Here is a 23,370-nt window from a genome sequence, read left to right on the forward strand (position 1 = left end):
AGGACACACAAATTTACCCTTAGTGTAGAATTTATCATACGTGTGGGCAGACCCTTCTGGCCTCACAAAGAGCAGTGAGAGCTGAGTGTGCTGAGGTTCTCTCCAGCTCCTTCATAGTGATGCATGGATGCAACTCAAATACCTGGTGGTTGGAGAAGTAGTGTTTTAGGAATTCATCCAGCCTCTCTGTATGTAGGGCAGGATACTAGAGCATCTCAGTAGGAATCAATGTATTTATCCCAGGCTTAAAATTGTGAAATTAGATACTTGTCCATTGAATTTACCTGCTGACAAATGCTCTGGGACTGCAGGGTGCTGCATGGATGTACCGAAATAAAAGCCATATGGCTCACTCAGGCTCCTAATAATGCAAAATGTTTTTGGAAATCTCGTATTTGTGATAAAAATCTAATGCTTTGGGTCATCTTCAGTTTGGCAGGAGAGATAGAGAAGAGAGATGAATAATTTAAAGCAGCTAAGAAGCTACTCTGTGCAACATGGCTATAGAGAATATTGCTTTTTGCTTTAGAGAACTTCCAGAAGATTGTAGAAGTCAGAAAGTGCATCTACATAATCAATAAGAAATGTGTTAAAAGCTGCAGTTTTGTATATTGTTACATCTTAAAACATAGAGATATGTTCCTTAAATAGAAAGCTGCAGAGATAGTAAACTGTAAAGACTTTGGCATAATGCCATTTTTGGGGTTAGGAAAGTGCTGTTTTTCTAATCTTATGTGAAAATGCTTTAAAAGAGAAAAAAATAAAATTTAATATCAAAATCTTTTGTGAACAGAAGAAAGGCAAAAAAAAATTTGCTAAAACTTTTAAAATAAAAATCACTTAATAATCCAAAATAGACAAAATATATTTATCAGGAAAACTGTGGAAAACTCATTTGAAGGCATTTGTGCATTATTTCCCCCTTCCCTCATTGACTTTTTATTTTTCTTCCACCTCAGCTTGATCTCTTTACCATTCTACTTTCACCATAGTGAAACAAGCTAAATGGCTGCCACAACCTGTGATTTTCCCAATCTCCTGCTAGGTCTTAATTTAATTGCACTGAAAATCTGGAAGCCGGTCCCACAGTGTATTCACCTTATGGGACTCCTTTGCAAACCTGAGAGTTCCCTTTGCAAAAAGACTTTCAAGATTGGCCTCTAGCTTTCTGATTTTTTTCTCACATACACTTGCAGGGTATAAAGGAATATCTATTTCTGAAGCGCTTGATCTGCTGATAAAATTATAGAGTTTCTTCATGCCCAAAAGTTAGCATTGGCTTGCATTTAATGGCTTATGTCTCAAGGAATCCAAAGATGTTCAACCCAATAAGGATAAAAAAATGATAAGAATGGGAAACCTACCTTTTGTCTGCAAATAAGGGATATATGGAGCAAAACCTATGAAAATTGATTTCATCTGATCTCCAGCCAATTCTGAACACAAACATAAACTTTGAGTAATTAGTCCATGTGTGTTTGTATAGATTCTGTTCCTCTCCAGTCTGGAGATATTTCTGTCCTTATGGCAATGCTATTCTAGTTAATGGGCCATTGTTGATTGTATTGGCTCAGCAACTGGTGCCATTAATGAAAATAAATCTTTGCATTTGATAATAAACAAACATAGATTGCTATCAGTCTTGACTATTTCATGATAAATTTTGAGGAATTAACTTGCATGGGGTATTTGAACTTGTATTATCCAACAGTGTTGCTTTCTTTAAAATTTAAATGAATGTGCAGGGTCTGTGGGACTACATGTGCACAGTCCATGGTGTGGTAGAGCCTTTTTCTGAGTTGTTTCTTGGTATAACACAAACACACTACTTTGTATTGTTAATAGGATGATTATTTCGTTATCCACAGGCAATGGGAACATTATGTTAAAATGAATGACACAAGGATCAGGCCCTCAAGTAATACATACAGCTTTAATAATCCTCAGTTGGATGCTGAAGTGTTTTTATATACATTTAGTAATTACAGTTAAAGTAATATATGCAGTCTAGAAAATCAACAGGAACAAAAGTGGATACATTTCCAAATGTTAACTTCATCTTCAGAACTGGTTTTTTGTTAATTATGCTAATTAAAAAAGGAAGTATCTGTTACATGTGACTGTGGCAATGTGTTCTTATGTTAAGTGCTATGCAGTGAAGTACATCTGTGTGTGCCAGCCACTTGCACGGGTTCTATATGCTGAGTGTTCATGTTAAATTCACTCTGTCCTGTTTCAAGATGTGTTTTGTGTTGAGCTCGTGGCTGAGCAATGCAAATCCCAAAGAGAGGAGTAAAAAGATCCTGTTTTCAGCAGTGGTGAGCATGGGTGGCTTGGCCCTGGTATAGGAGGTGAAAGTGCTCTCTGTCAGTGGGCTACAATTGCCTGCCATAGTCTCACACACCTTCACAGGTGGGTGTTGAAATGCCCCTGGCTTGTTGCCTGCATGGACTTCCCCTGCAATGCTCCCTCCAGAGCCACTGCCCTTGGTGGTGAAACCAGGAGGGTACTTGAGACATGCCCAGAACACTGAGCATTTGCTCATTTCATGCAAAAAGCAGATAAAAAATGGGCTAGAATGGTCTTCTTCCCAGTGAGGTGTTAACCCAGCCCAGGGAGCCCAGGCTGGGATGTTGGTGCTGTGCTGTGCCAGCCTTTCAAAGGAGGCTGTGATCATTCTGAAAAGTGTCTGAAGCAAAACCTGAGCTACTGATGAGTTTTGCAGCTGCCTGTCAGAGAAAAACTGCATTGGAGGCTTCAGTAATGCTTTTTCTATTTCCAGAGTTGCCTGCTGGTTGGGAGAAAATTGAGGATCCCGTATATGGTGTCTACTATGTAGAGTAAGTGCTGCTCCCTGGTTCTGGGGTGGCTGTTGGGTGGAGGAAGACTTTCCTCACAGTGGGCTCTGTGCTTTGCTGGGAGCATCTCATGCCAAGGAGGAGGAAACCCTGGCCCCCTTACAGGCTGGGGGTGCTATAGGGCTGGGGAGAGGGCAGTCATGCCTGGCCATTCTCCATCTATCCTGGAGTAGGAGTGGGCTCAGGGAAGACAGGAGTGCCCTGGGAGGGGGTTGAGCTCAAGGAAGACAGGAGCAACTCAGGGTTGGGGTGTGCAGGAATCCCTATATCTCACAAAATACTTCTATCCAGAGAACATTAACAAGTGTGCAATTAACTGAGCTTGATCCCTTTCATACAGTGCCATGATCAAAATACAAGTGTGCAAAGCAGACACTAATTCAGTTGTGTCAGAAGACACTCAAAAGGAGGAATGGTGAAGCTGATGTGACCAAACAACCACAGCAGAGGTTCTTGCATCAGGCTGTGTTGTTGGGAATAGAATTACAGGTTTAATGGGACTCTCTGTGGAATTAGAACAGCTTCTCCTTTATCTAGATGTCCAATCGCTCCTTTGGGAAACCAGAGATCTGAGTTCTGTTTCATCACTGACCCCATAAAATGAATTTTTAATTATGTGTATACTCCTGTCTAGTAGGATGGCTTATGATAGTCCTCAGAATAGATATAGAATACAGTTTCTGTCTGCTTTGGCTCATTTCTGACCCTACCATCTGTGCCTAGGGAAACAGGGTTAGCAAACTGTGTAATTAAGGCTTGACATTTATTTACCAAAGACATCAAGAATATTTTTCAGCTATTAAATGCCATGCCAAGAGGTCTTTACAGCATTTTTCCCTGTCACTTTATATATACATGCCCATTAGTTTTGTGGCACTCCTTACTCATTGAATTAAATCTAAAAGTAACAGCAATAAGACATAATTTTATTTTACTTACTTTCTCTAAGCTAGCAAGATGGTTATAATTTTAGCATTTGTCTCTGTCCCTTCAATTCAGGCACTCTGTTATTGCATAATAGTTTTTATTGAGACACAATTGTATCTTGAAAAAGTTTATATCATTTTTAAAATAGTTATCAATTTTCTTAACTTTCTGAAACTACCTTGAAATGAGAAATCTTTTACAGACCACATTAACTTGTTTTTATTTGACTAGCTAAATATTTTTCCAGCTATTTGATATTGATCTTTAGCAGAAAAAAAGTTCTGAACATAACTCTCTGGAGTGCTTCTATCACAATTACCTGAAAAATTGGTTGGTTGTTCGTGTGTTGGGTTTTAGGTTTTTTTATAAAGACACATGGGATAGGAGACAATATAATAGCAAGTTCTTAATAGGAAACTTTACTTTGGATACAAAGATGAGCTTTAAGCTGATATAATTTTCTAAGGTCTGCCTGCTCCTCTGCTGCAGAAAATCACTACTGAAAATGGCTCTTGAACAGTTGATGAACCATAAGCTGCAGGGAGTCCCAGACGTGCCCCCACCACCCCAGCATCTGTGGCTGGTGTTCATCACTTGGTTTCATAAGATGGTTAATCCTCTTGTGGAGTGCATGGCTGGTCTGCCATGCTGGGGCTGGGCTGCTTTTTTTCATTTTCCTGAGATTGATAAGAAGTATTGACTCTCAACATCTCATACTGGTCAAAAGCTGCCTGACTAGTACAGCTGAAATTTCACCAATGCTGGTTTCCACAGGGAGCATTTGATGGTGGCTGATTCTGGATAGATTTTGATTCATTTGGAACCCAGCTCATAGCGTGCACCCCTGCAGATATTTTTAAGACACCCGGTGTGCATTGATCAGATCACTGACAGATATCATTACCAGTGGTTGGGGTTTATTTGTTTTGTTCGTTTTTGCTTTGGTGAGCCAGGGAATGACTGCACCTCTGGGAATCTGATTAAAGCAGGGATGCTACAGGCCTGTCTTTTGAAATGCAATCAGACAGAGCACCTTTTCTCCTTTAATCTGATTTTTCACAGATAGATCACTACTTTAATGTGTTTGGAGGAATTAGCCATTCCTACTCAAGACATCATATCAATACTGGAATCCTCTTGTTTTTCTAAATACTCTTTTTGGCACTACTAGGTGAGCCTTGCTCCACACTCACTGCTGTTGGGTTTGTTTGGTGTTTTACTCCTTTCCTCAGAAAGAGGAGTTTCATGCCTGGTCCTCATTCCTTCTGTTTGCATAAAGGGTTTCCTAATTTATTGCTCTCTTTCATCTCCAGCCACATCAACCGGAAGACACAGTATGAAAACCCAGTTCTTGAAGCAAAGAGGAAGAAACAACTCGAGCAACAGCAACAGCCTCCAGAAGGTTGGCAGCCCTGAGGGCATCATGGTTGGGGTGTTCATGAGGGAACGTGCCCTCCCTTGCCATGGCAGCACCATGCCAAAGTGTTTGTCCTTCCTTCTGTGGCCTTAGTGTTTAAAGGCAAAGTCATGTGCACAGGAAATGTTGTGTTTGCCCTTCACATAAGAGGCAGCAAAGGAGAAAATCTAGACCATATTATAACCACTTAAACAAAGAAGCTTTCAGGCTTGTTAGAGAGGAAAGATTTTTCTTTAGATGTCCTTTATTTCTGGAAAGTTTATAGACTTCCCAAAACCAAGTAAAACAGATGTTTTCCTGTTTAATCTGCTCCATCAAGTAGTTCAAGTTAGATGGTGGTGTTCCAGTCTGCACTGGAACTCAGGCTGTCAAAGGAGATGAGGAGTGGGCATTTACATGCACTGGAAACCCCTCTACACGAGAGATTTGTTAACCCAAGACCTTTGGAAGATGTCAGGCTCTTACATGTGAAGTAATTTCATTATTTTGAAAGACTTTTTTTCCCTCCCCTCCCCCCTCCTTTTTTTTCTTTCTTACTTTTTTTTTAATTTATTTTTTTCTTCAAATGCAGCCCAACTGCAGTGAGGGGGCATGTGGCATTTGGGCTTGTTCTTCCACTTAGGTGCCATGAGTGCCATGGGGAATAGATTTCATTTAAATATCAAGTCCACATAGATGCAAATCAAGAGCTTGAGGTAGGATGTCCCAGCAGATAAATCAGTTGACCTGGACATAGAGATCCTCCAGAACTGGTTTTTGGACATCCCTTTCATTTCATTCCCTCTCTGTGACTCTGTTTCCTCTCTTGCCATGCTTCTCACATCTCCTCTGCCTGAACCCCACACTCGCAGCATGTGCTCGTGCAGCAGCTCCTAGTGCTGTTGTGAAACAAGTAACATTTCCCTCTCTGCCCTCTCCAGAATGGACAGAGGAGTGTCCATCTCTCCCACCACCCGCTGCTCCAAACCATGTTTCAAACAACCAAGAGGCAGTTCGGGAAGCACCAGTGCAAGGTAACAACCTTGTTAAACGGGTTGTAAAAGAGCAACAAGGTTTTTTTCTAAGAATGAAATTCCTCGGCCACCAGCAAAGGCAATATTTCCATCACTAGTGTCACACACCAGGGCATGTGCCTGCTTACCTGAATTCCCACAGATTTTGAGACTAGTTTCAAGACCACATTTGCTGCCGAATGCAAGAGGCAAATGAGATCACGTTCATCGAGAAAAGGATTGTGGCTCCTCTGCATGAGGAGGGAATGATGGTAGAGTCTTACGTACTTTGAAGTTGTACTTATGTACTTTAGGCTATTACAGCCTTATTTTTTAGTGTCAGTGGTCTGTGTAGCCGATTGCTCGCAGGCCAATTGCTTGTCTTAAGTAACTAACGAGACAGGATATGAATCATTCCTGAATTTGCAGCATGAGCTGAAGCAATGCCAGGTCAGGTTGCCAGCAAGGTCAGTGAGTTCCATTTGTACCTGCTGCAGTAAAGTGCTCTCTGGTTACAAGTGGTTGTAAGGAGGCTTCTCTTTGACTACACCTAAATTGCATGGAAAATGAATGGCATTGTCCAGGTCTGAAGGAGCCAGAGCCTGGGGAAGGTGAGAGAGGGGGCATCTGGCTGGAATGCATCTTCCTGGCAGAACTGGGAGCAACTGGGAGCTGGGAAATGCTCCCATGCTCGGCAGGTCAGCTGTGGTCTCCAAAGGTGGGCCTGGCAGGAGTGCTGCTGTGCCAGGCAACCTTTCCTGCCAGGAAGAACCAGGGAATGCTCTCTGCAGCAGGTGGCAGCAGATCAGCCCTTACAAAATAGACATGAGGAATTTAGCAGTATCCAGAGCCCTCAGCACACTCCTATGGGGTATTAGAGTACATTAGAGTAATCCAGTCTGTCAGCAAGGAAAAGCGTGGGAGGTCTGAGGATGGTACCCTGACCACCAGGCACCTGGGTTTAGGCATGTTATCAGAGTGCCCCAAAAACATTGATCTTCCTCAGGGAGACATCTGTGAAAGCCAGCTCTGCCTTTTCCACTGTCAGGCTGATGCAAGGGCTGCCCAAGCATCTGCACACAGTGATGGAAAGGGTCCATCACTCGGGTCCCTTCCCACTCCCAACTGCCAGCCACCGAAATGTGCAGCAGTGTTACAGGAGAGCATTAACCTGTCTCAGCACCACTCTGAGTGATGTGTCCTGGTACCTGCTGATGACTCCTCCTCTCTTTCATTCCTTCCTCTTCCTTTCTCAGCACTGCTCCCTCTTCTCTTGCTCCCCATTTGCAGCAGCTGTTTCCAGCTTCCATATCCCCCAGCCCTGCGCCCAGAGGTTTCCATCTCTCCCCTTGATGGCACTGCTGGCAGGGACATGGGCACAAGGACCTCTCCTTGTGCCCCTGGCAACACTCTCCCAGCCTGGGCTTTGTAGATAACACTAATTTAAAATGTGATTCCCTCCCAAATCCTGTAGGTGGGACATAGCCTGTGGTGCTGCTGTCCTGTTACTGCAGGGCAAGCTCAGCCTGTATCTGTAGGCAGACACCAGGAAGCTGTGCTTGTTCTGTCTTTTGAACCAGAAATGAGCCCAGGACCAAGCCCCACTGCAGGCTGTTCTCAGCTATGTTTATTACCTGAGACATTGGGTTGTACTTTGATAGTCAGGGCTTTTTGCAGGTTGGAGTCTGAGCAGAGCATCTGCCCACGATCTACAGGATTACTGTGTTCCTATGCTACCCTTCAAAGGCAGAAGACTACAAGTCCTCACTCTGCCTCCTCATGAATAATCTTCAAATATACTTTTTTTTCCCCCCAGTCAAAGGCTTATGAGTCTCAAATCCCCTCTCTCTCCCTCGAGGTCTCCTTTCTGAACAGAGGCCCACGGCAATGCTGCTGAGGTGTTTGAAAGTGCGCCAGCTCTCCTGGCTGTGATACCCACTGCTGATCCTGCAGCTGTCACCAGAGGGCTTAGTGGTGCAGCCTAAGCGTTAAAAACAATTAAAAGTGCAAAGGTGTTTAGTGTTGGCACTGTGAAGTACAGCAGCCGTGATCCCTTTTCCAAGCCTGTGCAACATGCTTTGCAAGGGTGCACTTTTGTCTGTGCAGCACCTCTTTCCCTCTGAACTGTGCTCCCAGAGAGCATTACCAGCCCTCCAGCACAGCTGCTCCGGTCCTGGGCCGCTCTTTGATCCATACTTCACACTGGCAGTGTTTCATCCACAACAGGCAAGGAGCAGAAAAGAAAGAGAAAAGGCTTCAAACAGTGTCTGAAGAACAACATCAGCGTCCTCCCCTTTTTCACCAGAGGAGGTCACAGGATGGTAGGGGTGGTGGGGCTGGGGGGTTGTACTAAAAAATATCACTGTCTTGCCAGAGCTCAGAAGTTGCTTTTTCCTCAGTGAGTTGGAGAAGGTCAAGTGGTGAAAAGCATAATGATGTTCCTTTCTGCAGAAAATCTTTCTGCAGACTCCTGTAGGAGGCATTTGTGCTGCCTCCGCCCCATCCTTCCCAGGATGGACATAACCACCTCAGGACAGAGATAAGACACATATCTAACCAAGCATTCCCAGCTTTAATATATTCCATTCTTTAAAGCAGCATGTTTCCCCTTTGTAGCCTTCAGGCTTTGGTGTGCACGACCACAGCTAACAAAGTGCCAGGTACTGGGGTTTTTGTTCACACCTTTTACTGCATGACTGGATCCAAGGAGACGGGTGGAGTGCTGTGAGATGAGAGGATGCAGGAGTGAAGTGCAGTCCTGTCCCTGCACACCACTGTGTTTGTCTGTGTACTTGTTAGAACAGGGAGGGACAGAGGAAGAAGAGATCAAACACTCTTGCCTGCCCGTTTATAGATTTTTTTTTCCAAACTTCCTACACAGGAAAACCTTTTTTTACACGAAACCCTTCTGAGTTGAAAGGGAAGTTCATCCACACCAAGCTAAGGAAAAGCAGCAGGGGTTTTGGCTTCACCGTCGTTGGAGGGGATGAGCCAGATGAATTTCTCCAAATCAAAAGTTTGGTGCTTGACGGCCCTGCAGCACTGGATGGCAAAATGGAAACAGGTACCGATTCTTTATGTTAAAATCATCACCACCATTTTGATTTATCTTTATACAGCTGGTTTTATGTGCCTTTCATAAAGGACTGTAACCCTCTTCCCCTTCTTGGGGAAAGGCATTCAGCTTTCCCATCAGCAAGCCGGGAAGTGAGATACCCTGAGAGGGATATGTTCAAAATCTTAAGGCACTTAAGGTGTTGGAATTTCAGATGTCAAAATATCCAACTGGGGCTCTTCCAGCTCCTGCTCTCCCCTGAGGAGGGAAGCCAGTAGTTGTGGGGTCCCACATCAGGCTGTGGATTACTGCTCCCCACTGTGACAATGGATGATGGATTTTTGTAGGGCTGCACCACTGTGTGTTTGTGTCTCTGCCGTGCTGCTTTCCCCTTTCCAAAGTTACTCCCAAGGAATGGGCAGAGTAGTGGGCTAGTTTGCATTTCCCTGTGTGGATGCACCAACAGCCAATTTATTTTGTAAGAAATCAGGCCCAGGACGATGGTTTAGTGGTGAAATATGAAATACGGTTTAGTGGTGAACACGGTGGTGCTGGGTTAATGATTTGACTCGATCTCAGAGGTCTTTTTCAATCTTGATTCTATGAAATCTTCTTAGGATTCATCTGAGGTCACAACTCCTTACTTGCAGGTCGAGCATCACAGTATTAAACATCCCTGTTTTGTAGCCCCAGTGTTAATAAAATGACTCATAACTTAATCGATACCTAGATTTTAGCCTGAATTATGAGACATGACATGTGGCACTGTATTTGAGCAGTTGGTATTTGAGAGCCTTCTGTTACAGCTCTCACGTGCTCTCAGTTTTGTTTCTATCATATGTCAGTGTAGCACAGTGTGAAACACTGAGAACCGGACTTCAAAATAGCTGTTAAACGGGCCATATACCGTCATTTGAATTCATTAATTTCTTACATGAACCAATTCCATTTTCACTTTCAAAAATGTTTATGTACATAAAGGCTTTATGCAGTGAATCCTCTGTGTGCAGGGAGTTCTTGCTCGCCCAAGTGTCACCACCCTCCTTCCTTGTGCTGAAATGCTGCTGCTGCCTGTGAGTGGCACCTGTGGATGCTGCAGATCTGCTCTCAGGCTCTAGTCCTCACCCTCCCGGGGTGCACAAAATGTATGTGTTTGTGTATCTGTGTCCTCTGCAGGAGACGTCATAGTGAGCGTGAACGACACCTGCGTGCTGGGGCACACTCATGCCCAAGTGGTGAAAATCTTCCAGTCCATCCCCATCGGTGCCAGCGTGGACCTAGAACTGTGCCGAGGGTACCCCCTGCCCTTCGACCCCGACGATCCCAACACGAGCCTGGTCACGTCCGTGGCAATTTTGGACAAAGAACCCATCATTGTGAACGGGCAGGAAAATTATGACTCCCCAGCGAGCCACAGTAGTAAAACAGGGAAAGTAAATGGCACAAAGGAGGCGAGACCCAGCAGCCCGGCTGAGGTCTCCTCCAACGGACCCCATGGGTACCCCAATGACACGGTCTCTTTGGCATCTTCGATAGCAACACAACCTGAACTCATAACTGTGCATATAGTGAAAGGGCCGATGGGCTTTGGGTTTACTATAGCAGACAGTCCTGGTGGGGGCGGCCAAAGAGTGAAACAAATTGTGGACAGCCCGAGGTGCCGCGGCTTGAAGGAGGGCGACCTCATAGTAGAGGTCAACAAGAAGAATGTGCAGAGCCTCACTCACAACCAGGTGGTGGATATGCTGATTGAATGTCCTAAGGGAAGCGAAGTCACGTTGCTGGTGCAGCGAGGAGGTAAGTCTTCAAAACTGCTTTAAAAAAATTTCTTCTTGAAATTAAAAAAAAAAAAAAAAAAAGCGTGTCATGAAAGATCTGCTCTGCTCTCCTAAGCTTCTCTGGAGAAATGGTTTTTGTCCTGAGGTGTAGGAGCTGCCCCAGGTTGGCAGTTGTCAGGTCACATAGATGTTTAAAATTATTTATTGTATGATGCTGCACTGGTGGGGGTGCACAGGTTCCCATGGGCACAGGCGCTGCACACGTCCTCTGGGAATGGGCTGAAGGGTGCTGTGGTTACACGTGTGGCTACACCTTTACTTGCATAACAAACCCTGGTCTCATGCTTGTAAAACTTGAGTGTTTTAAGTAGAAGATGGTAATTTCTTGAGCTGTTCTGGGCGATGGAAAAGGCTGGTGATATGTCCTGTAATTTGCAGTGTTCAAAATCAGATACTTAATCACTCTTCACTGGGGAAGGTTACACTTGGGATACAGCTGGGAGTGTAGGAGAGAATTTAAACTTCTCCAGGTTGTAAGCAATTTTTGGACACATTTGTTTGCTGTGCACTTGGGACTGCTGCTCATTTTTTGTTGCATTGCTGAGGCCACCAGCAGGTACAAAACCCATCCCCCAGGCAGTATGTCTGCAGCCACATGGAGCATGGATGGCAGGTAGCCTGTCAGCAATCAGTCCATCCACGGGAACTCTTTCCCTACACACAGTAAGTGTGAAGTAACTAGAGGAAGCACCCTCCACCTCTCATAGCACACTTTTGTCCTGTGGATTGAGATTGCTGGAATAGGGTCAAGCTCACAGGGAAACTCCAGGTCAGCTGTTGAGTGCAAAGTCAAGAGCACAGGGGCCAACTCTCCCTCCCTCTGCTCTGGCATTGTCAGTGGGGATCTCAGAGGAACAAACTCTGGCCTCACTGTCCCATGCAGTGGTTTTTATGGAAGACACACACATTGCCTCACAGGGATGAGCAAAGTTAAGCTAACGAGTAGGTGCTGGACACAACCTCCAGCCAGCTCTGGGAGGAGTGTGTGCAATAAAAGTACTTTTCTGATTACTTTAGTCTAAAGTGTTGTGATTGTAGTTAGTGAGCAACAAAAGCCAGCCCATTTTAACCAGGGACAGGTTGCTTCCTGAATTTACAAGTCTGGTTTGTTGTTTTCAAAGACCTGTTTCGAGGCATTGAAGACATTGGTTCTGCAATTAATAGCTCTGGAGAATGCACTACCGTTCCTATACTCCTTCCTCTTTCCAAGTGCTTACTGTGTTTTTGTATTTTGATAGTAAATTAAAAAGTAGAGAACAGAATATATTAAGAATTCGCCAATTTTCAAAGTGTGAGTTCCTTAAAGACTTAGGGTACTGTAGAGATTTAAAAAATGCACTGCGTTCTCATGATTAATATATGTATTATGGAGAAAATATGGTTGGGAGAAAAATAGCAGCTATTATTAATCCTCCTGGAGAGTGCATGTATATCTGGTAACACCATACATTAATTATTTGAATTGTGCCTGACATTTAATAATCCTCTTTATGCCTTGAAGGCATAATGAAAAGATTTGATGAGGAAATAAAAGCATAGTTTTAATAAAATAGTAAATAGTTCCCTCGTAATCTTGTTGAATCTCTCGTTTTATAAAAAAAAATTAATTGAGAAACTAACCACATGTTGAGCATTTGCTATCACCTTCCTAGACAGGTTCCATATCAGTCTCCTTGAACTGCCTGCCTCGCTCCCTCAAGGTCCTGACATTTCCATCTCAGCACAGAGCACCTGCAGTTTCAAATTTCACGCTCTCGTGGTACAGGACTCAGAGACTGTGATGGGCCTGGACCCACAGTTAATCACTGAAACAGGTTTCTCTTCACACCCAGAAGAAAGCTGGACCAAAAGGCACTCAAGCTGTGGCAGAGAAGCCAAGCAGAGTATGGACAGTGATAGCCCCAGAACCGAAAACAGTCAGGTTTGTGCAAAGCTTGTAAGGTGATGCTGGTGGATGGGAGGCTGGATGTGCCCTGGCTGTGTATGCTGGCAACCCAGAAACCACCTGTGTCCTGGGCTGCTCCAAAGCAGCAATTGAGGGAGGGGATACTGCCCCTCTGCTCTGCCCTTGCAAGACCCCACCTGCAGTGCTGCATCCAGCTCTGGAGGCCCCAGCACTGGAAAACCATGGACCTGTTGGAGCAAATCCAGAGGAGGCCACAAAATGGTTAGAGGGATGGAGCACCTCTCCTATAGTAAAGACTGAGAGTTGGGGTTGTTCAACATGGAGAAGAGAAGGCTTCAGGGAGACCTTACAGCACCTTCTGGTACCTGAAGGGGCTACAAAATGGCTGGAGAGGGACTTCTTATAAGGGCATATGGTGATAGAACAAGGGGAATTGGCTTTAAACTGAAAGTGAATAGGTTTAGATTAGATATTAGGAAGAAATTCTTGACTGTGATAGTGGTGAGGCCCTGGCACAGGTTTCCCAGGGAAGCTGTTGTTGCCCCATCCCTGAATCTGTTCAGGGCCACATTGGATGAAGCTTTTAGCAACCTGGTCTAGTGGAAGGTGTTTGTGCCCACAGCAGGGTCATTGGAACTAGATGATCTCTCAGTTCCCTTCCAACCCAAACTATTCTGTGATTCTATTTTAAAAAAAAAAAAAAAAAAGATGGGACTGGCTTAAATCAGCCAGCACTCAGTGCTACTGCTCTTGGGTCCTTTCTCCTGTAACTTGACCTCGTGTTACCCCTACCAAGTCTTTTATCAGCAGTACCATCCCCAGACAAGGTGCCGCTATTTATTTTGGTCCAATGGCAGAAATGTGCTTGGCTGGAGTGTTTGATGAGTTCCTTCAGGGCCCTCGAAGCAGTTCTTCTTTAGCTTCCCTGTCACTTGTCCTTTCCTCCTCCTCCCTCTGGCGTCCAGTGAGGAAAGTGCTCAGATGCTGTCAGCATCCTTTCTTCAGCCCGGCATTTGCATTCAGTCCCGCTGTGCAGGAAGCATCCCAGCAACACTAAGGCTGGTGTTCAGAGTTGTTGAAATGATTTTCAGAAGTGATTACTAATCAGGCGGAAAAATATCGGGAAAAGATGTATAATATACAGGAAAAGCTCTGCTTGCTCCAAGCTGCTGGTGCACTCCCAACAAGGAGGTGTAATTGTTAAAATGCAAACCCAGAGCTGCTGAGAGCAGTGTGTAAAATATTTACTGTGAAGTGTGTTCATCTGAAGAGCTGCCTTATGGGAGTGGGAGAATCCTGACACTGCCTCAGAGTGAGGAACAGAAGGATGATTTCAGGAGGGATGAAGTCGAAATGTCCCTTCTGTGTGCTCAGCTGCTCACTTGTTATCTGAAATCATTTGCAGGACTCATGCAGGGTTGGGGCAGAGGGATAAATACTTTATTACAAAGTCCAGAGGCCCCACAGAAAACTTACCTTGTCTATGTTCTGGTTTAATTTTTTATTTTTCCATCACTTCTCTGTAGGATTAATTTTATTATTGCTGTTGCTTCCCTGTTTCACCTGCACATAGTGCAGGATAAAACTCACTGAGCATATCTTGAGGGGTTCAGAAAGGGTGAATGCTGAGCAGAGTCAGGGTGCAGAGGGTTAATTGGGCTGGATATAAGAGCAGGTCAGCAAAGCTGCTTTTGCTTAACAAAATAAAGCAACAGAGAGGACAGAATAATTATTGTTTCTATTAGGAGGGAGAGATAGAAGATACTTAAACACAAGAGTTGGCTGAAGAACAACTGTGTGTTGTTTGGCCATGAGTAATTTAAACTGGAAATGAGAAGAAAGTGCCAAGCCATTAGGGTTTGTAAGTCAAACTGGAGGAGGCACAAAGGCTTTGCTGCCTGAAGGTGAAGCTCAGCACGTTTGAAGGGGATAGGACATGTTGCCTGCAACAGCAGAGGAGATTCTTGATAACCCAGCAGGACCCTTCAAGGGCTGTGTACCTCAAAATAAACCAGTGCTCCTGGCTACAAAATGCAGAATTAAGCATATGTTTTTGTCCCTGCACTGGAAAATGTGATTACACATTTTGGTTGTTTTAAAGAACAACTCTTAATAAGACCACAAAAGACACAACTTTATTTTGAGTGTTTGTAGCTGAAAAGGTTCTTTTAAACTTGTAATTACAAAGTACATAAAGTACTTTTCACCAAAAAAAAAAGCAGAGAAGGAAGGTAATATTATTTGCCACTTGAAATCCATTTGTCATTGAATCCTTGTCTACGCACAGTAATCAACTGAAATAAGCAGCTCTCAAATATCTCTCCATTCTGCCTGGATTCTATTCATAATAAAAGTAAAATTTTGTCAGAGTAATTTCCCTGCTTCCCAAGGGAATTTTATTCTGGAAGTTGTGTCTGTTTTGGGACAGGTGGGGGGCTGCTTCAGTGCAAGTTATTCAGCAGAACCTCTGAGCTGTATTTTTTGGAGTCACTAAGATCTAACATTTGTTTCAGTGAAAACATTTGTGTATCTTTTTCATATATTTTGTGAATTACCTCTGATTAAAGAGGATTATATTTTTCCTTTTTTCCCCCTCTTTTTTTGAAGTCAGCCTTCAGATTAACCAAAAATACATGTTTAGATTGTGTTCAGTTACAAGAAATACCCTGAACAGTGTTGGTTCAGGTTTAAATGGACAGTTTCCCTCCAAAGCTTTCACAGTTAGCGCTCACTTGCATCTTTATTCACTGGAAGGTCAAAAATAGCATAAACCTTGAGCCTGATCTACGTAATCCCCTGAAGATGTGTTCCAACTTTGCCTCAGATCAAAATTAAGGCACACAGGTGAAATGTCACTCACATGCCATGTGCAAATCAGTGGCATTTCTAATAGCTTTCCCTAGTGCCAAATTCACGTTAGACTGGGGAATGGAAATACATCTTGTGAAAAAAAAATATACTAGAGTTTCATAACTAAATGTATTTTATGGGAAGAGGAATCAATGCAATATCAACCTGTCTAAATGCTTATCAGTGGGCACCTGGGTCTTACCTTCATGTAAAAGTCCATAGTAAATCCCTTGTTTATGGTTCAATGGAATGGAAGGTGTTTGTGGGGAACAATGAGGTACGTGGAAGTGGGGAGGGATCTGTGCCAGCTCAGCTGGTCCTTGACTCAGTGGGCTTAAGAAGGTGCTTGTGACACATATAACTGCAACAAGAATTTTCCAGCAATGGAACAAAATTACAAAGCTCTAAAGCAATAAACCTATCAGCTCTCCTTAGCTACATGGACCTTCCCTTGCTGTTCTGGTGATGCTCTTGGCATGTGAGAGTAATGAGCCTCCACGCTTCCCATGGGGAAGAGTTAACTTGTCCTTCCTATGCTGGAAGTGAATGCTAGAGTCCACTGCCCTGGACTTGAAGGCTCTTTGTGGAGCCTAAAATGGAAGGACATCTTTTTTTTCTCTCTCTATCTTGTGTTCATGCTTTTGAAACATCACATAGTAAAATACCCATGCTTTTCTTTCTTTACGCTGTTTGCTGCAGCTCAGGCTCCCCCCAGCCAGGAGAGAGAGAGACACAGGATCCCTCAGACACAGTGGGAAAACTTTACAAACCGTATATCATAAAAACTTGTAATTGCATATTATAATAGAATAATTGAAATCAAATTGCTCTTTGAGCTCTAAAATGTCAAAATACAATTTTCAGGCATAGATGAGCAGTGGCACTGAGCATTAAATACCTGAGCTGAGTGAAATCTGCTACTGCTGCAGGTTTCAGAGGACGTTCCGTCACTACTCCATCCTTTCTACCCCACTACAAACACCTGTCAGCCTGAATTCTGTAAGCAAAAATATTGCCTTTGTACTTGTTCATCAAGAACCTCTCTCCTCATGGAAAGTTTCCTCTTCCTGTCCTTAGCAGAAGTGTTGGAACTGGATCATTGAGCTGTAAGAGCCAAAAAAAAAAAAAAAGTGCTGGAATTAGAGCTCCTTTTCAGTTGCTATCCCTAATGATGTAAAACCATGGTAATTAGAGCTGCAATCAGCTATTCAGTGCAGACTTGAACTCTTTTGAACAAGCCACTCACTTCTGTTTGCCCTTTAGGCTTGCAGTGAAGAGTGAGTTGAAAGTCATGCCACTTAAGCATCGAGCTGCCAGAAAATTTCAGACTGTCTTAGCAGCTGCTGAATTAGAAAGTGAGTCCAAACTGCATTTAGGACAAAAATCAGAACCTGGGAATCATCTGATGGTTACCACAGAGCGTGTTTACCAGTGCCAAAGCTTGTGGAATGGGAAGAGAAGTTCACCGTTTCCAGCAGTGTTTTCAATTCTAGTACAGAGAGAGCAGAGCTTTATACTGAGGTCTTTGTCCTGTGTTTGGATCCGTAGGAACCCCTGTGAGCCCCATCTTGCTGAGCACAGAGCTGCTGGTACCAGTCATCGTGCATGCCACCTTTATGGTGGTTTTTCTTGCTCTACTACCCAGCTGACCATGTTGTGGCAGCTCCTTCCCTCAACCCCCAGAGCAGGAGTAGATTTAATTCCTTTCTGCCCTCTGCTGTGCTCAACTCACTTCTGCATTTTTTTTAAATCCCATTTCAAGTCACCTCCTTTTTTCCTTGCCTTACTTCTGACAACCACCACCAAAGCTCCCGGTACCTTCTACTCAAGTATCTTCCATCAAACCTGTTTGTTGAATCTCTCAGCAATTTGAAACTCAGTAGAGATTATTTTGAGCTGAAAAATACCTGCTTTTGAGGAACAAATAATACCATACAGAACTAACAGGTGGGGGAATATTTTTGATAGCTCATAGGCACCCCTCACTGGTTAGTAAGTCATAGTTAGAAAATCAGAATCGTAGTACACTTGATGAAATATATGTTCACATGTAATGCCAAGATTTATTTTTTAAGTGCATTACATTGTATTCCAGGGTTGTTACTTTGTAATTCCAGTGTTATGGATTTTCTGATTAAACTTGGAATCTTATTTGGCATTTAAAAATCTGACTTCTTTGTTTCCTCTTGTTTGTTTTTGTTATTATTTCATTTAAGGAGATTTGCCTGGGAAGAAGGGAATCAGATTAGTAAAGTTTGTAAATTGCTCTACAAACTGTGTTAGAAGTGAAATGAAATGTTTATAAAATGTTTTGCTGTGTGCCCCTTTCCATTTTCTGAAAACAGACTATCCTAGTAAAAATATATTGTTAAAACTCATGTGCAGAGAAGGAGCAGGACTGAGGGAACCTTTAATTGAGAATAGCTGCATCTTTTTTTTTTCCAAACCACCAAGTCACTCTTTGTTATTCTCTTCCCTCTGTTGAGTGGAATTATATTCTAACAAGGCCAAAAAAAGCTGATGAGACTTTAAAGCAAGTTTAAAGCAAGTTTGATGTCACATTTACTATTCTCTTACAGCCTTATTCTGATGAAGGACTAGTATATCAAGAAGCAGATACAAGAATCAGTTGAAGTCAGAAAAAGACTTCAGGTTTGGGTATTTTTAATAAGAAGTTTGAAGTTCATACCCCTGATTAGAATTGCTTATGTGCATGTATTTCAATCCACTGTGCAAGTTAATTTTCCTGTAACAGCTCCGGAGTGTTAGATACGCCTTTTTGGGACAATGCTGTGTATTGTTATGCAGCACCATGCACTGATCACTGGTAATTGGTTTTGTAAAGCAAGGGAGCAGAAACTTGTTTTCTCTTTGTGATAAAAATAAGCCGAATTTAACATTTAAAATCAGGTCGTCTTATAAATAATGTAATATTTTGGATTACACGGTGTTTTTCCCCTTCAAAGTGCTTTACAGGTGTTAATCTCAGTGACATTAGCTGTTTGTTTTTGATGATCTGAATTTGCAAGGTTTGGGATGACTCTGCTTACCAAAAACACATAGGGAGAAGTTTTGGTGCTGCTGACATCCATGGCAAGGCTCCCATTAGACTCCAGGAGGCAGCAGGGTTTCATCAAGGTTTTGGGTGCCTGCAAATGCCTACAGCCACAAAGGGTAATTGTTGGTAGCTGGTTCAGACACCGAATAGTTTGATATGTGTTACTAATGTCCATGCAAATAGTGCATTTGCGGGAACTAATTAATTAGCATTACCACGTCGTGCTGGAGCTTCTCAGTACGAGGCATCCAGTTGAAGTAGTAAGTGACAAATTCGAATATCAAAAAGCCCAAGTGTGCAAAAATCTTACTTTAAGCTCCCAAAATTCCAGCTATAAAGATACCACACAGGAGTTCTTTCTATCTTTTTATTTCAAGCCTCTAGTATTCGTATCTTATTGCCTTTCCTAAACTATGGGAGGCTAAGGAACTCCAAGCAAAGTACATTATCATATGAACACCTGATTCTAAAAAGAGTAGCTTTATAATATTACAGTTCTGATAATAAAGGAGACTTGGCATCACTGGTATATGAACATTTTAATTGCCTGCAGAATTTCCAGCTATTGCTGGTGTGATACATGTGAAGTGCTGACACTAATCTGTTAGTCATTCGAGGCACAAGTGTTTTCCCCTCAGCTACCCTTCATTAGCTCCATTTACACTGATTCTCTCCTAGAAATGAGTAAGCAAATGAAGAGATGCCTGTGAAATCTGCTTTTTGGGTCAGCATCAGCTTTACATGAGATACCCTGCATTTTTGTGGCAGCACGGCCTATCTATGCTATAGCTTGTGTCCCCCAGATATATGTGTCATCTGAGCTCCAGAGTTGCTTGGAAGTGTAAAATAGGATAGAACAGTTGCTGATTCATTGTTTGGCACTTTGTTACACATCTTGATTAATTTCAAGGGTTGATATAATTCCCTAAAGTTTTGAGCTATTTCACAAAGGGTACTTTAAGGCCAGGAGAAAACCTGTACTTTAATTATGAAGGAGATGAACAATTAATGTGTTTGTAATAACGAAATAATATCAGTTCTGTGTAGACCTGTGTGCTGACAGCACAATAGTGCTGTGCACGTTACACGCATGGCTGCCTTTTTGTGGCAGGGAGTCTAGATCTGCTTTAGCATCAGTGAGAAAAACAGAGCATTTTCTGACTGCTGGGAGAAAAAAACATGGCTGAAATCTTCTCATCAGGATGTTTTATTGCCCAAACCACCTTATCTTGCAGAAAGCAGTAGGCTCTGAGATGAGAAGAAAACAGGGGCTTGCTTAGCAATTGAAAGATGAGAGCTCTGAAACTCTTCCTGAAGGCTTTTTTTTTTTTTCTCCCTAACTTGAGGTTTTGAAAGTTGGCGCTTCCCCCCCCGCCATCCCCCCTTATGTTTTGGTTTGGTTTTGGTATTAAATGCTGAAGTGGTATAAGTGGAGCAACTCAAACCCCCACAAGGCTTTTTTATATCAAATGTGATGTGATGTAACACAAGGTGGCACAGCAGAACCTAACACTGTGCATTAGATAAGGCAGCTTTAGCTGGAGATGTGCCTCCCACATCTTCATCAGGATTTGCAAAGCAGGAAATGGAGCAGACTTGGAGGTGTGCAGCAAGGAGGGTTTCATTCCACTCAGTTTTTCCTCCTACCCTTACGTACCACCTGGGTGGCATTTTGGTGTCCATGTACTTGTAAATAATGAGGTTTTATCAGCGACATTGCAGGTAGGTGCAGTAGCTGCTGCCCTGATTTGGCATTGTAATAACCAGTCATAACAGAACTAATGAGGTATCAGAAATCCAACAAAGGTCTTTGTAAATAAATACATTCGGAGAGTTAATAAAAGCATAGCAGGTGGGTAAAACTGAGGAATAAGGATGGCTTTGTAATGACTAGTCACTGATTTTGTTCTGAAACAGATTGTTTTTAAATATCTATCCACCTGTCTCAAATTCTCACCATTCTGAATTTAAATTTTTTCCCATTCCGCATTGGGATCTTATGTTTATTCATTTTAAAGTTTATTTTTTCCGGGTCATATAGACTTATTTTTGTGATGGTGATAGTAATGAGGAGTATACCATCTTTAAGAACCTGTTAACCTGTGTCTTTTGTGCCAGAAGATCTGCATAGTACCATGAGTTGGACTCAAGAAGTTGACAGGACTTGTAGACCAGACAGTCTTGGTAGAGGAGACTGAGCTTCAGGGAGGTGACACAGCTGGCTGAGGATGCTGGGGCAGGTCAGGACACTGTGGCTGGGGGTGCATGAAGGTAATGTTGGTAGGGATGTGCAGTTAATGTTGGTAGGGATGTGCAGGTAAATAAATATCAGGGGGGTTGTCTCCATCTTTCAGGGATAGTTTCTGAGATGTACAACTACATACTTGAAATTATATTGAGTTACTGTTTTATTTTAATAGAAAACTATTTTAAATCTGTAAAATCATTGTCCCCTAGTAAAGGTTTTCTGTCTTAGTGTGCCATATGTGCCTTTGCACTCCTCGGGTCTGAATCTGGCTAAGCATTCTGTAAAATATTAGCTTACTATTAAGGGATGTTATTTATTAATAGCAAAATCAAACTAATGCCAAGAGAGCCCTATTTACAGGCATCCCCATTGTGCAGGCTGCTCTCTAAATATGAAATATGGGAATGTGCCATAAGCCACCGAGTTTGGGCATGTGGATTTACACCTTGTAGCAATGCTGTGGTAAGTCTGAAGACAAATGCTCTCACTGAGCAGCATAAATAGTGATGCGACAGTAGCAAAATATGGTTTCTCCTCTCTAGTGTCCTCTATACTGAGTTTGGAGTGGTATGTGGGATTGGCCTTGAGGTGCTGCTGCCCTTTGGTACCTACGTGGCCATGCCAAGGGACAGGCAGCTGAGGAGAGGGGCTTTGGGGCTGGACATCTTCAAACTTGCAGCATGCCCCAAAAATTGTGAGATGTGTTCCAGAAATAAAGCTTGTAAGCCCTGGATTTTGTGGGCTTCTGGAAAAGAATAGTTACCTTCATGCATAGCCACACATGTATACTTATGTATGTGAAAAATAGATATATAATACCTGTGTATACACACACCCTTATCTATACAAGAAGAACACGGGAGTCTCTAATTACTTTCTGATTCTGGTGTTTAGCTTCTGAAATTCGTGAGATTTCAGAAATTTAATGTCCATGTACATAATTGTTTAAATATTAACAAAGATTTTCATTTAAGCGTATAACTCCAACAGCTCGAGCTTTATGGTAAGCTCTTCATTTAATGAGCTTCAAAATAAAAATGCAAGAACTGCTGACATGCTTTCAACCATAGGCTAGATGGTAATTGTCACGCTAATTCTCAAGCTCTTTATTATCTTACTGTCTTGGCATTACCTTATATATATTACTGCATAGTTAAATTTATATTTTCATAGTAATTAAATAGCATTTTATTAGACTATATCTTTTTCATCGCTTCTAAAATCAATTCTTGTTTGAGATGCTGAAAATATGACTGAGACTTTAACGAGGAGGAATTGTTTAGCATCCCAACCAAAAATGAGTATTTGAGGCTAATACAATTTAACATCTTTAGAGCATCTAGAACTGAAATTCATGTTAATGGCAATAATGTTCTATGCCTCATTATGCTTTTTGTCAGTGACAGTGGGTTAATAATGCCCAAGATGATCTCTTCAAAACATTGCTTTCTTAGCATTAGCATTGAACATTAGCATTAGAAATGTGGCATTTTTCACTGCATTTGGAAGTTACCAAACTTGATTTATGGCAGGGCTGTATTCCTGCAGTGTAAATTATTCTCTTGCTTAAAGCTTGTATTGCATAGCTAATTTTTTGCTAGTGCAGTGACACTCTTGTTGTGCAAATCACGATGACAAGCAGAAAAGTTGAGCAGGGACAGGTAGGGGATTTCTTCATGATGGTACTCCTTATGCCTGCCTCTCTTGCTGCAGGTTATTCTTGTTCTTTCTCCAGTCTGGAAAAGACCAACTTTCATCTACTTTTTTAGATAGTATTTGTCCTTTATTAGAAATTCTTCAGCAATGGATTATACAGAATCAAGGGAATTGCTTTGTCACCACCAACCTCCCATTCCCTGCCCCCCTGGCAGCACTAATGGCCATTAGCATTAATTATTTAAAGTTCCTTGTTTTGCACACAGAAAGCAGTAATCAATGTTCCATGCCAGGTACATGGTTGTGTACCCCCAGACTCTGGTACTTTACCTAAACCTCATCTTTCAAAGTGTCTGTTTTCTTTGATACAGCCTTTGGTTTTTATTCAGCATGGTGTAAGCGCTATTTAGAAAGCTTGAGGGTTGTTTTTTTTTCCAGGCAGGAACATTTTCTCTGTAAATGTTAACCTTATGACACAGTCTGAAATCTTTTTCTTGCGTTTTTATTCATCTCCAACTAATTTTCAACACTTGTGCACTCTGGGCTGAAGACAACATAATGGCAA

General features: G+C 42.5%; 1 protein-coding gene across 6 annotated transcripts in view; it reads left to right on the top strand.

Moving 5' to 3' along the window:
- MAGI1 (membrane associated guanylate kinase, WW and PDZ domain containing 1) overlaps positions 1-23,370 on the top strand; it is a 336,329-nt gene that overhangs the window by 270,817 nt on the left and 42,142 nt on the right. For all 6 annotated transcript variants that reach the window (XM_018068395.2, XM_018068398.2, XM_018068397.2 and 3 more), the window contains 5 exons: positions 2,783-2,840; positions 5,099-5,187; positions 6,123-6,215; positions 9,076-9,258; positions 10,426-11,046. In XM_018068395.2, coding sequence (XP_017923884.1) covers positions 2,783-2,840; positions 5,099-5,187; positions 6,123-6,215; positions 9,076-9,258; positions 10,426-11,046 — 1,044 coding nt within the window. The remainder of the gene's footprint in view (positions 1-2,782; positions 2,841-5,098; positions 5,188-6,122; positions 6,216-9,075; positions 9,259-10,425; positions 11,047-23,370) is intronic.

The sequence above is a fragment of the Manacus vitellinus genome, unplaced genomic scaffold, assembly GCF_001715985.3.
Source record: "Manacus vitellinus isolate BGI_N305 unplaced genomic scaffold, ASM171598v3 scaffold_14_pilon, whole genome shotgun sequence".
NCBI lineage: Eukaryota > Metazoa > Chordata > Aves > Passeriformes > Pipridae > Manacus > Manacus vitellinus.